At 31.3% G+C, this 14,454-nt stretch overlaps 3 protein-coding genes across 3 annotated transcripts; 1 reads left to right on the forward strand and 2 right to left on the reverse strand.

Annotated features, from left to right (window-relative positions):
• Nucleotides 1-3,620: 3,620 nt before the first annotated feature.
• On the reverse strand, nucleotides 3,621-6,712 carry LOC135120566 (DNA repair protein XRCC3-like). The gene is made up of 9 exons (XM_064044890.1): nucleotides 6,506-6,712; nucleotides 6,301-6,379; nucleotides 6,074-6,182; nucleotides 5,680-5,766; nucleotides 5,539-5,605; nucleotides 5,362-5,484; nucleotides 4,848-4,975; nucleotides 4,053-4,103; nucleotides 3,621-3,805 (listed from the first exon to the last, which is right to left on the reverse strand). The coding sequence occupies exons 1-9, from the start codon at nucleotides 6,550-6,552 to the stop codon at nucleotides 3,621-3,623; spliced, it is 876 nt and encodes a 291-aa protein (XP_063900960.1). The 5' UTR covers nucleotides 6,553-6,712.
• Nucleotides 6,713-10,253: 3,541 nt separating this feature from the next.
• On the reverse strand, nucleotides 10,254-12,536 carry LOC135120592 (ER lumen protein-retaining receptor-like). Its single transcript, XM_064044925.1, has 6 exons — nucleotides 12,446-12,536; nucleotides 12,273-12,373; nucleotides 11,675-11,833; nucleotides 11,270-11,320; nucleotides 11,012-11,216; nucleotides 10,254-10,333 (listed from the first exon to the last, which is right to left on the reverse strand). Exons 1-6 carry the CDS (start codon nucleotides 12,534-12,536, stop codon nucleotides 10,299-10,301), a joined length of 642 nt encoding a protein of 213 aa, XP_063900995.1. The 3' UTR covers nucleotides 10,254-10,298.
• A 1,201-nt stretch (nucleotides 12,537-13,737) lies between these two features.
• LOC135120556 (E2F-associated phosphoprotein-like) lies at nucleotides 13,738-14,401 on the forward strand. Its single transcript, XM_064044879.1, has 4 exons — nucleotides 13,738-13,806; nucleotides 13,855-13,951; nucleotides 14,005-14,132; nucleotides 14,185-14,401. Exons 1-4 carry the CDS (start codon nucleotides 13,755-13,757, stop codon nucleotides 14,319-14,321), a joined length of 414 nt encoding a protein of 137 aa, XP_063900949.1. The 5' UTR covers nucleotides 13,738-13,754; the 3' UTR covers nucleotides 14,322-14,401.
• Nucleotides 14,402-14,454: the final 53 nt, after the last annotated feature.

Below are 14,454 nucleotides of genomic sequence, written 5' to 3' on the forward strand. Positions count from 1 at the left end.
CACGTGGAAAACCTAAGGAGATAAGGGGTTTATTTATTTTCTCTTTACTCTAAAAGTCATTTGTATTATCTATCTTTTTATGTATGGATATAAAAGCTGTGTTAAATGGAACTTTGATTCCGTTATAACGCTTTGCAGCAAACCTAATAATTAATTAGACTTTAACCAACTGGCTAAAAAAGGCGTCCTTCCGCTTATTAAATAAGAATTTCCGGCTTGAGGATTGCATTAAAGCGGTTTTGTCGCTTGCTATACTTTCTAGCCAGATATATCCATTTTAACTAAGAGATAACAGAGCTAGCATCACCTAAAAAGTCGGTCTACTTCTGTAAATCCAGTGTGCTAAAAAACCTTCACGGACTACGATTGCAGCTGAATATGTTTAAATAGTTTCTTAATCTTTTTAAAAATTTTAATGAAATTTATTATCTAAGTATTAATTTAGTTATCCTCTAGACTCCTAAACTATTTAATAGCTTCCACTATAATACCCTCTAGAAGGTTAGTCTTTGTTCTAGCCCTCTAAACTGGAACTATTGCCTTTATAATATCGCTGGCCCTCTAGACCAACGTTAAACTTCTCGGCAAAGCGTTAATACTCTCTACGTTTTCGGTTATAATGATTAGCTCAAGCTGTTCCTCGGCATCAGCAAGTAAGTTTGATTTACAAAGCACATCATCAGCAACTAAATAAGCAGCTGGCACACACTGAGTAGAGAGGTAATCGGCAAAAAGTGTCGCTTTGTCAGCCACAAAGTTGCCGTCTCCCATGGTAAGTAATGGTATACACGCCCAGTTTTTGTATTTTTTCTGAACTTCAGAAAGAGAAGCGACCGTTACAGTTATTTTCCGACATATTATTTAACTTTGTCTCCCGCAGTCGGTTATATGCGCCAACAGCTCTTTCCTAATGCACCGGTGTAGCCTATTAAACTCTAATTTATATTCATGGCTTTGTAAGACCGTGGCCATTCTGATAAGACCATAGTGCTCTCCGTGAGGCATATCTGTGCCTTTGTTACCATTTTGAGAGTTTCTAGTGATATTACTAATAATTTTATTATCAAGGTTAATATACAATCATTAAGGTTTCTCGCAAAAGTATTATACTAAAACTATTACTACTACTATTCACTCGTTTTCTGTATTATTATTATTATTGTCGTGGTTATTTTTGTCGTTATAATTCATTTTAGTGCCTTCTATAATAAAAGCATTTCCTTCACTCTCCTCTAAGACTTCTTCTTTCCAAAGCTCGTTAATCATTTAGAGAGCAGAGTAAGGATTAGCATTATTATTTATTATCGAGGAATTTTTTTTTACAGGCTCTTTTCGTCGTTTAGTCTCGTTTTCAATTGGAAGTTTTTTCGAAATCTTGTAACTTAAATTTTACAGTCCAAAGCTTCTCAATAGTAGCTAATACATAAGCATTAGTCCTTCGTAAGTCGGCTTCCAGAAGAGGGGAGCCATTTTATTAAATAACAAACATTTCTTTCTTATGCAAGAGCCCAACAAGGACTTCCCCCTCTCTTAAGGAATGTTTATTTATTTTTTTAATTTATTGATTTTTACTGACATACTACAATCGATATGCATAGCATATCTTTGCTGCTTAATCCTTATTCCCCTCTTAAATTATAAGAGAGGTGAAGAAGGACCCAGTCCCCCTGGAAAAGTCTTCATCTTCAATGTTTGCGTACCATCTCATAGGCGAGCTATAAGAAGAAAGAAGTACACAGCAACAAAAAAAACGATTTTATTATTAAGAGTAATTAGAATAAAAATAAATAAATAAGATCGGTCAATAATAATAATAATAATAAAATAATAAGTGATAATGTAAAAATATATTCCCACACACTGTTTTTCTTATATTTACTAATTGAATTATAATAATAATTAAGTCGATTAAGTATACCGAACTAATAGTTTATATGTATTCTGTCACTTTTATATGGATTTATCATTAAAATAATAACCACAACAATAATAATAATAATAACAAGGTGTGGGGATATTTTTTTAAAGAAATAATACTTATATATATACTATACATATTGATTTCATAAGGTACCTAATAAACATAATAACTTACCCTCAATAGTCCAAAATTTAAGTCCGTGCAGTAAGGTGATAAAATTCTAAACAGAATATGGCTAACATTACAGTTTATTTTAATTTATTAATATATATTTTAACGGAAATTAACTATTTTATTTTATGTATTATTTTATGTAATATTTTTTATTATTTTGCTATAATGTCTTTATTTGAATATACTATTTAGTATTGATGATAAGCGCATCTGCCCTTGAGGGCGTAATGAATCATTAGGGAAGTTGCGACTTCCGCTTCCTCTACTAATGGAGGGGAAGTAGATTAAGCAGTAACTATTAGCCACGCTTGTAGCGAGCCAGTGCTATAAATAAATAAAAAACGCAGCTAAAAGTCTCCAAAGATTGAGCCTAGTTGTAAGGAAGTATGTGCCTCGCTAAATATCTTTAGGTTTACCAAAAGTTTTATAAAGAAAGTTTATTAAAATTAGATACAAAAATTTGAAATTCTACTTTTTGAAGGTTGTGGATCGTAGTTTTCTCTGGAGAGCTTCTTAAAGGCTTATTATGTAATTATATATTTCTCTCCTTTGTCTTAAGCACTAAATTCTTTTTATATCATTTTAAATCCTCTAAAAGTTATGTCCAAAGATACTTGTTTTTTTATGTTGTGAAAATTAAACATTCTTTGATAAATTAAAAACAATTGTAACAAGAAGTTGTCTACTCTAACGCGCTAAGCGAGTTTAATATCGTTTTTACCTTTTAAAGCTCTAACTTTTATTAATCTTTATATGTGTTGCCGACTTTTTATTTTATAAATATTTCTACGCTACCTTCGGTCGAGAAGAAATTATGTTAATCTTGCTTTAAAGCTTTCAATAATATCAGGGCATGCCTTTTAAAAGATTATTTTATCCTAAATACATTTAAATGGAAAATTTTAATTATTCAGATGGTAACGTTAGTAACTAGCTTGCACTGAAGGAAGATAACGCAAACTACCTTTATTGGGCTTATTGGGTGATTAAAAATAGTTTGTTATAAACTAATTCAGACTTTTCACACGTAAAATAGTTCTTTGGTAAAATTTCCCGACGGCCAGGTTTCAATTTTTTGGTAAACTTTCAACCGTATTAAAGTCTTTGCAAGTATAATAGAGCCACAAAATAGTTAACAGTAAATAAAAAAATTATAACGCTTAACTTTGAAATTGTACCATAGATTAAAGTTACTGGAATCACAAACTTGAGAATTAGTTAATTCAGATGGTTCACCTATAATATCCGTTAGATGTACCCGTAAAGGCATCTTTATTTCATATTCACACTGGCGTAGTGCTTTTAGTTAAACTAGCATTCTATTTACGAAGTTTTAATAGGATGTATATCAAGTAAACACCCGAAGGGTTAAACTGATGAATGAGTGTGCGTGCGAGGACAACTCAACTTTAAAAGTATTTCAATGGGCTCTTACAAAGATGCGACGCAAAGTTTTATTAACAGGTTTTAAGGTAAAACGCACTCAACTAACCGGAATTAAAAATAAAAGATTAAAGTGTTGAGTTTATTTTATTATGCCAGTGTGGCTAACGCCTGTAAGATCAATAGTAAATTTAAGTTTCTTTCTAGGCAAATTCGGAGATAGCAAGACGCTCATAGTACGAACGGTGAAGGTCTTCTTTTCTATGCCGACTTGCTCTTCGCGTTTAAGGGCGATCCTCGTATTAACCATATTGGACCATACCAGCCCTTTATGCAAACAATATAAAGTTAATTAAAGATAAAAAACCCCACCATTTTTGTTTAGCAATAAGCTAACTTTTTGAAGGCATTAACAAATTTTTGTAAGCTTTTTTAGTAAAAAATATACTAATATTAAATCTTACGAGCTTTAATACAAGTATAATAAGTAGCTTACACAAGTTATATAAGGTAAAAAAGATTGAAGGCGGAACTAAAAGAGGGACGTTAGTAAATATCGTAAACAGAGGCAAACCTAAGGAGGGGATAGCATTTCCTACAAGATCAGCGCAATAGCCACCACTGTCTACGTAAAATTAAAATTATTTATAAATTTTCGGAACAAACTATAACTATGTCCTTATAGCGTAACTACGAAGGGTATTACCATAATTTTATTAAAACCAGCAGAACCACGAAAAAAAATTGCAATTCTGTAAGCTACAAACAATTTACGAACATTTGCGATCTCATGCGAAAAGCACAATATTTCTACATTTATAAGAAACAATAAGCACGCATATAAAGTTAATAAGAAAATTTTCCTTGAAACAATGAGATTGTTTGCAACCCACTCGATAAAATGTCGCAAGCGTACATTGATATAAGTTCGTAAAAGATGCAAGGAATCGTAAACGAACAAGCAACAAAATATAGCCAACAGATGTGCTAGAATTTTGCGTACTATATTAAATTTTCGAACAGCTTTGCTGGACACAAGCGCCCTCAAGCAGAATTTGATAACGAGCGAAACGACAAAACCGGAAGAGATGGTGATGGAATTCCCAAATTCCCAAATAATATATAAAATCGAAAAGAGGATTGAATAACGGCTCTCGATCATCGTAACTGCACCAGAACTAATTTTGACGAGCATCATGGGAAATTTTGTATGCAAATAAAAAGTACATAAAGGCTTCTTCTTATTAATAATTAGGAAACTTTACTTTTACTATAAGCACATATTGAAAGTTCTACTAGCTTACCGCAAAGAATTACATTTAATAATTTAAGCAAAATAGTTAATCTATTTACAAATATCGAAATATACCAACATCCACGAGCCAATCGCTGACCTGATTTACTATCACAACTGGAAGATGGTAGATGTGAGACAACTTTTTCAGTGCACTTGCAAAACGGTGAAGCACGTGGCTTCGCTGCAAACATTCCTTATAACTGGACGCAGCAAAGAAAGCAAATTTAAAATTATTGTTATCATAACCAAAAACTTCAGTAAAAAGTTTTAAAACAAAAATAAATTTATAAAGGTTCATAGGAAAGAGATTACTTTCATCTCAATAAAATAATCTCTAAGCAAAAATTTTACAGAAAGAAACCAGATTTTCAAGTAACAATGTGTAGTACTTCTTGTATAGTCAGAAAAAGTGGTAAGCAAAGTTAACTTAAACTAATGACCCAAGGAATTCACAAAATCCGATATTTTAAAAATGAGAATTCAAAAGTGAAACAGAATTAAAATACATAAACAAATTTTAGTAAATATACATGCTGAATTTTTAAACTCGAGAAGAAATTTATAAGTACTTATTGTATATAAACACCCAAATTCTGTCCGGAACAAAGCAGTTAAAGAATCGATAATAAGAAGTTTGATTGGCCTGCTTGATCGACTGGCACAAAGGAACTTGGGTATCTTGTTTTCCAATAGTCGCTCAAGATGGTGCCTTTATAAAATACTCGAATCAAAAGTAATTTAATTAAAAAACATTAGTGGTTACAGTTCTCTAGCGTGATTGACAAGAATGTAATCTTTAAAAGGATGATTTCGAAGAAAGGAATGCAAAACTATAAAGTAGTCAAACTTATAAAAATGAAAAAACAAAAAAAAAATTAAATCAATATAAATCTTATTTACTAACTTTGAGGATAACGGGATGGAAGGCTTCTGATTAGTTGTTCTAATCTCTCACTGGGAAACAAATCTTCAGTAGAAATGTATAATGCACCTATATTATGTTTAATAATAGTGTTTTCTCTAGTTTTCTATTATGAGCAAGGAACTTAATTTTTAAAACACTTCGCGCTTGTCTTTCAAAAGCTAAATTATTGATCTTAAAACTAAACTGTAGTATAATATTTCAAGTTAACATAAAAATAATAAAATTGTGTTATATTATATTTCTTCTAAAGACATTTATTTCAGAGGTTAAAAAGAATATTGAATGGTTAAAGTAACTACTCGAAATAAGGACTTTGCGTGTAAGCTGTCGTAGATTACGCTTTATGAAATCCAATTTACGCATTGTATTATACCTCCATCAAGCCCGCCGTACTCCATAGGAAGTTGCACTGTGAGACATAATTGCAAACATATTTGAGTTTTGCCTGTGGCGCTCCCTCCTGTAAGTTCCGTGATTCCAGTCTATATAGTAACAAATAATAACGCCAGAAAAGCTAAAAAATGCACATCTATTATAAATGAATCTACTTTATTTTAGGCTAGCGTTGCTTAGAGCAAAAGCAGAGTTATAATGTTGTACCGTTAAGAGGCCGCCTTTAAAGTGCTTATCTAAAAGCTGGCAACCCAAAGATAAGTTGCCTACAGAATCTCCGCCGTTCCTTTGATAAAATTAAAGGCATTTTCTTTACCAGAAAAGTTTAAAAATATAAAAAGTACTAAATTTAACTCTTGAATTAGTAATAGGGCAAATTGTCTTAAGATGTAAAGTTAAATAAAACAGCAACCATCTCAGTTGTTGGTAAAGTTCTAACGCCGTTTTCGGGCTTTCCATTTAAAGTCACGTATAAGGCACTCATTCCCCAGCCTGTAGCAGTATGTGGCTCAGAGCTTTTATCAACGTTCAAAGTTTAAACTAAAATCCTGTAAGCACAAAGTTAGCATTAAACTGTAGTTTAAATGTTAAAATTATTAGATTATATTGGATTCAAGCTCCTTCCTCTAACTTATCATATATACTTTTCCTTTACAAAAGAGTCATTAAACTTTAAAGTGGGGGTTGTATGAATTTTTATAATAGCTGATTTTAGAGACTTGGCAACTTCAAAATTTATTATATTAAAAACAAATGGGAGTAGTATAGAAATATATATAGAATAGAAATTTAATATTGAGTTAGTTATAATTAAAAAGAGGTATCATAATATGGTTGCTTTTGAGCCGCCTGAGTAGCACAACGCTCGCCGTGGACAAACACTAAAAAAAATAAAGAGCGCGAGGAATTAGAGTCAAGCCCTTAGAGGATCAACTCTCAACTACATATAAATCAAAAAAATATTAAAAAAAAACGAAGGAAGAATCAAGCAGCGAGACTTTATTTATTTGTTATTATTATTATTAATTTATGCAGATGCTGGGAATTCGAGTACAGACTGCTTAGTTTAGCTAATCACTTACTTTATTTGGCGTAGTCCGTTAATTTCTTATCAAATTATATATATACATAAAATGTGTGTGTAGAGGTATACAAACAATGTGTGCGCTTTAAGCACACGCGGAGCCGTCGGAAGCATTCGCTTTTCCGAAATTCGTTTCTAAGTTCTTGAGCCCACTGGTGGTTTGGACACACCTGCTAACACGATTAAAAGATACAGTAGTTGCATTTAAGAAGAATTCAAGTCATTCCAAACCCAGATCGTAGTGCAACATGTCAATGTGTACCAAATAAAGCCGCCTGCCTTTGGTTGCAAGAGTGCAATTGCGATAATTTTTCGTACGTCCAAGCAACAGATGGTAGAGCATAATAGGGCGCACACACTTTATAGAAGCGCAGTTTATTACGAAGGGGTTAGGCTTCTGACGCACAGCAGCTGGATAGAGTGCGTGAAACGGCTTTGGCCTTTACCCGTAAGGTCACCGTCAAGTTATCTGCCAAACGATAATGACGCCGAAGTATTTCGCCTGAGAGCACATTGGTATCTTAACACTTTCAAGGGTAAGAGGCGGAGGTAGTGCAGCATACTCTAAGAAAAAATTTTAAAGTAAAAGGTATGACTATAGTGGGCTTCCATTAAAAACTTTGGTGCCATGCCTAAGAAGGGTTTTAAAATCTGTAGGCAAGTAAATTACACCTGTTAAAAGCTAAATAGTTCATAATAAATGATTTTACAGGAAGGTTTCATTAGCCTTTTTAATTTTACTAGCTTGCTACTTTTTTTAAAACGTAATGAAAGACTAAGGAGACTACAAGCAGAGCAATTTTTTTTTAGTCTAAGACGCTAGTGTGTAGTAGAGGAGACTTAAAAATAAATAATCCTCTTGTTCAGTACTGCAACTCTCACGCTATTATATGAATACATGCACTTAAACAGAAGTTAAACACTCTAACAATCTAAAATAACCATTCATAAACATTAATAACTAATATTTTTATATAAACATAATCTTAAAACATATTTGGCAGGAACTATCTTACTGTATACAAATATGGTAATTTTGGACTAACATCTTTAAACGGAAGCGGATTAAACATGTTTACTTAACGAATCTTAAATTAATTTAAACCAACATACATAAATGGAAATGCTTTTTTTAACCTTTTAAAAAGGTATCATATGAATGGCTTGATTGCCCAGGATAAAACCCACTACCGATTTATGTCTCGCCCTTGTCAGTAGTCTGGTGGATTACACGCGCTTTCCTTACCCTTCTAGGCTTTATAACTAAGATTGGCAAAAAGTAGAATTAGTGCTAACAAATCCTAACGCTGGACCCCCTCATAGGTCTCTTTGTCACCTTCTTCTAAGCGACGTTACAATTTTTTATAACTCCTAACCACAACTCTCAGTAATATTACCCTTTTTTACTTAGAATGAAGAGTAAAGTAACAGCTTGAAACTAGCGCCCTACTCTTCTCAATCCGAATTTTCAAAGCTCACTCTAATGATCAAGCTATTCCGAAGAACCTCTTGTAAAAAGACTGACAAACTAAGCTGAGAAGTGTATACAAACAATTTCGTAAGAAAGCGAATGCTGCTTTAGCAGAATTGTACCATTCAACTTTAATACAAGCAAGCTAGCATCACACAGCAAACTTATCTTTACGGGTTAAAAGGGCCAAGGCTCTTGTAGGCGTCAGCTACATGAGCTCACACTTTTAAAAAATTTAAGTTAAAATAGGTTTTTGCGAACAAAAATAAGTAGTTCATAACTTTTATGTAACAGCTAATTACATATAGACTGCCATAAGAACTCAATGGAAGTTTTTAATTTTTGCTAAGGATAGCTTTTTCTTGTTGCATAGAATAAGCACTCCAAAAAATATCTAGCTTATCCACTTTTAGATTTTCCACTTATGAAAAAGTGAACGCTCTCCTCTAGGGGGAGGAATAACTTATCAAGTTATCGGAGTTCTGCATTCACTAAAATAAGACCTTACTTTATATACTAAAAGCGGACAAAAGGCTAATTTAAAAAAAAGAAATTAAACAAATTGCACAGGCAGATCCATCTTCAATTGGAAGCATGAAATTTTGACCGGTTTCCAGGGGTCGCGGGGGTCTTTTACTTAGTAGTCTCCCACCCCGATTCCTAGCCTGAGTTTTCTCTGCTGTTTTTCGGTCCTTCAGAGCCGTCATCGAGAAGCTTCGTGAGAATGCTATAGTAGGCATTCGTGCTTGAACTTTACTAAAGGGGAAAATTACAGAAAAATTGTGCCTAGATAGAGTCTGCATATAATGTAATTTGTTTAGGGGAATAATAACCGTCTCTAAAGATGCTTTAGGGGCTATTTTGCCTTCCTTTGTGGTTAATAATCTGATAGTTTAGTAGTTAGGGTTTTATCAAAACTTTACGGAGCTATTTGTCTGTTTTCTTACATAACCTTTAAGCCTAGAAAAGTTACTTCAAATAATAATCCTAAATTCCCATACTTCCTGCTGTATATAAAAAGGCTCATCTCGAAAACGTCCTGTACTTTACATTTGCTGCAAATTCTATTTATATGCCCGTGAAACACCTCTTTAAAATTTAAAGGAACGCGCGATAACGAACAGATGAGCTATTAAAGCAATTTCTAAACAATCAATAGTAATTTAATACCAAGAGCCTATTTAATAAAGTATCTCGAGCGATATTTACTTCTAAGGTAGTATATTTACTTTAACGGCCCTTGCCGACTAACACTCAATCAAACATTCAAAGGACGCTAATCTATAAAAGCTAAGAGAGCATTAACTTTCGATGAAATTAATAAATAGTCGACAAGAATTAAGAGATTTTTGAGTTAACTATTAAGTGCTTTTGTATATAGAAATTAAAAGAAAGTAGTCTTATAAACAGTATTTATAACAAGTTTTAAGTAACTTTAAAAAATAGTAGTTAACTTTTAGGTTTTGTATGAAAAAATACTATTAATTAAGTTAAAAACTGTTTATTTTTTACTCTTTATCTAATTTAAAACCCTAATGAAAAAGCTTTTTAATAATTTTGAATTATAAAAGTAACAAGCTTTTAATAGTTAAATTTTTCTGCATAATAGAATTTCAAGAGGGACAGAATAAAGACGCGGCAAAAAGAAGCTTAAGCAGGAAGCACTAACTTACGTCCACTCAATACTGTTTTTAAGTAAAAGTTAAAATAATATAAATAAAAAAGTTAACAAGACGCAATGTAACTATAAAATTTTTCCTATTAGTAAGATTCTAATATAAAAACCAAGTTACGTACTATAAAACCAGAGTTACAGTAACTCTAAATCTTATATATAACTGAAAAATTTAAACTTAGTCTTATTTTATTAAATAATAACCTAAATATTTAAAAAACTTAATACGCAAAAAATATTCAATGTCCGCGTTTTTCTTTGTGTAGTAAAACAATATATGCTCAATAGCAGTATTTTAAAGTTAAAAAATATATATACACTACTAGGATCTCTACTCAAAATTAAAATGCCTTTCAATATAACCTTGCCTTCGAATAAAAATGAAAGAAAATTCTAATAACAATGAATTAACAAGCTTTCCTTAATATTAAACAGATAACAAGAAAAAAGGAAAAAAAAGGTTAAAACAGCAGTAAAGACTGCTCCCTCGCCCTCAACAGTCAACAGATTTAGGCCCACAAAAAGACAGTAGCAAGTAATTTAAAAAGGGAATTTCTTTTGTAATAATATATATATATTTCAATCTTATATATAAAAGTCTACAAAGCTTATGAACTTATTGGGGCCCCCACAAAGAAAAAGGCGGGAACACTGAAAATTTAACCCACAATAAAAATAAAGAGAGTACCTTTTGTTATATACAGATAAAAAAAGTCAATGTAGAGAGCGGTCTGAACGATCCCAGGTATAACGGATATCAAGTCGAGGTGGTGCTTTTCAGTGTAGTACCGATAGATCCAGTTAGGGATGTACAGCGCTCGGTAGAGTCCCAGAAAAAAGAGGTAGTGGGAAGTAATGCTTTCTGCTTCTCCTGTTGTTTGGATCATATCAAGCTAAAAGAAAGTAATTGATTAAAGATAAGAGTTATAATAAAATAATAGGAAACCTGCGGGAAAATAGCAATGGCTTCCAGAAATTCAGAGAAAGTCCATAAGACCTTTAGTATAATAATTATGTTGACTTTCTCTTTAGTTAAATCTTAAACAGAAATGTCCTTGATTTTCAACTATAAACTCAGATAAAAAATTAAAATATAGTAAAAATATATATTTAAATGACGATAAATATAATAAAAAAGCTAACAAAGAATACAAAACTTACTAAGAGTCAATAATTTATTATGTAGAAAAATATGGTACAGAAGCCTTTGAATAGTTTTTCAAAAAAATAGAAAAAAGATAAAAACAAGATGAAAGTATGGTAAATGTAAAAAATAATTAACGAGACAAATAATGCTATTCACTCATAATTATAAGTAACAAAAAATTTAAGGACAAAAAATTGGGAAAACCTCCAGAATTGTAAACTTTCTCTTAAAAATGAGAGCTAGTAAGATGCAGGGTGTAATTGTGTAGAAATAAGGTATATTGTCAACTCCTTCTTTGTAAGAATTTCTGTGTTTTACAGCAATGTCATAACAAACAAGTGCTGAAGTCGCAATAAATATGACCTGAATAAAAAAGCGAAATAACCAATTATAAAGGCGAAAATCAATTTAAGTATAAAAACTATTATCCACAAAAAACTTACGGATCTCAAAAATATTAAGAGTTTTAAAATAAGTTTCAGAGTAAAGACTTAAAAAAAATATTGTATTGCTTTACACAGAAAAAAAATAAGAAAATAAAAAAAAAAGAAAAAGAAAAAAATTACATATTATAATATTCGTGGAAATAGCAGAACTAAAGTTTATTAAAGTGATAAGTTGCGAAATTTCGGAGTAACCAAAGTATTAGTAGAGTTAAAATACATTTTGCTTAAAAAATAGAGTATCAGATCAATTTTAATAAATTAATTCCAAGTAAAGGATTTGTACTACATATAATACAAATAAATTCCTAAAGCATAATAAAAAGCCAAAATCATAACAAAAAGGGAGGTTAAGAAACCTTCATAACCGAGTTGTAGAGTGATATAAATGTAGTAAACAAATCCAAATAGCGACTTATAAATACGATCAAGAAAAGAACTTGAGAGTGTAAAGATAAACCTAAATTATTTATTAAAATATAGGGGTCCACGTCTAAACAGAGTTGTATAAAGAAATTTAACTATCAAGGACCTGAAACTGACCGAGAACTGGTTATTTTATGTAAAAGAAGCAGTATAGCCACAAGGTGGCTTAAATCTCCCAATAAACGAAAAATATTCATAACGACACAACTACACAAAACAAAGTTAATTTTTGAAACACCATTTTTTCGTATAAGTCCTCGCTTCTAATTATAGTTAGACATCCTAGTGGTGATTGGTGTTTTGTAGCGTTTACCGTTGCAGTATATAATTCCCTAATTTCTTATTTCTTTGTATTTAGTTTAGCACTAAATACCCTATATGGCCTTTATGAAGTCATTTCATACCTAATAATATAGCAAAACTTTCATAAACGTTTGCGAATGCAAGTTAAAAATTATTATAATAAAATTTTAAAGTAAAACTAGAATTCATATTCTTTGTACTATTAGCTAGCTGTTTTTATAATAAAAGTTGTTATATTGCTCTTTGTATTCATTTAATCTGCATATGCTTACGTGTTCATTTTAAAGTTAGAGACGCTTTATAAAGAAAAAGACACGTGGATTAGTAGGTTTGTTAAATATTGAAAGTTGCAGGTTAACACTAGTTACTACCTGGGGCTGTTTGGGACGAATTATTATTGGAATACCATGCAAAAGTTTTACGACTATAATGCTGGATATATAAATTCAGATAGCAGCGAAGACGACTTTGAGTTATGTGATCCTCAGACTAACAAGGCCCTGTACAACTTTCAACAAGAAGTTTTAAGAGAAGAATTATATAAGTGGGAGAGACGTGGTATAAGAAAATCACGGAAATCTTGTTTCTTTAACAAGTATAGTAGTAAAATACGTTTAAATAATAAAGAAAAATTTGAAGTTAAATATATTTTCTCTGTAAATGATGAGCAGAAAAGCCCCTCTGTGGATCATACAAGTTTATTTACAGCAAGTAGCAAGTTTCAGTCGTCTCCAAAGGTTATTTTAAAAAGTAAGAGTGATCAATTTTACACCGTAACGGACTATAATATCAATTATAATCCTCTTTTTGATCATGATTTTTCGTTAACAAGAGAAGAGAGCGAAAGTGAAGAAGATTTGAGAGTTATTACTGACAAGCAATTTCATTATAAAGTAGAAGACGAGAAAGATATGTTATACAAAGATATAGCTTCTAAATCAAATAGGCCTTCTACCACTTCTATTTATAATAATAATAATAATAATAATAATAATAATAATAATAATAATAATAATAATAATAATAATAATAATAATAATAATAATAATAATAATAGTAATAACAATGATAATAAGGAAGCTCATTACCAAAACTTATTTTATGATCCGAATATGGACAATAAAGATGCGCTTTGGGTTTTAGAAAAGAGAAAAGAAATGGCTGGTATACTTTTTACAATAATTTTTCTATATATCTACTATTCTTAGTTAGGCTCTTCTAATTACATAAGTTCTGTTGTTTTAAGTAACTCTGATGCTGTTTTAAACTGTCCTTCATGCCTTTGTTTAATATCACTGGATTGTCAAAGGTAGTTAAGTTTTTTTATAATTATGGAATACTTTAGATATTTATACTTTTTAGGCACGAGAAATACAAAACACAATATCGAGCTATGTTTGTTTTAAATTGTACTATAGTATTAAGAGAAACTCTTCGGTTTACACCTAAAGGAAAGAAAGAAATAACTGACTCCAATAAAGATAGCAACAGTAACTAATTTTTCAATCATATTATTTATAGTAGTAATACTCTTATACTAAGAACTCTTTGCGAAGACCAAAAACCTACAAGTCGACGAATACCATCCCGTTCGTTGTTCTCTCTGCCATACTGAAGTAGGAATTTATGATTGGGAAGAGGTTTACCACTTTTTTAATGTTCTTGCAAGTGAACCATAAACTTTTGTCTGCCTCGTACGTTATTGTGGATCAGCCGCAAGTAATTTTATTGAACACAGATTGTTATAAATATGTTGCTGTATATATAACGCCTTCAGTTAATCTCGGCCAGCGATGCATTGACTTAGGTTTA

This window comes from Zophobas morio, unplaced genomic scaffold, assembly GCF_036711695.1.
Source record: "Zophobas morio isolate AGI-343-1 ecotype UQ-CSIRO unplaced genomic scaffold, CSIRO_AGI_Zmor_V1 ptg000398l, whole genome shotgun sequence".
Taxonomy (NCBI): Eukaryota; Metazoa; Arthropoda; class Insecta; order Coleoptera; family Tenebrionidae; genus Zophobas; species Zophobas morio.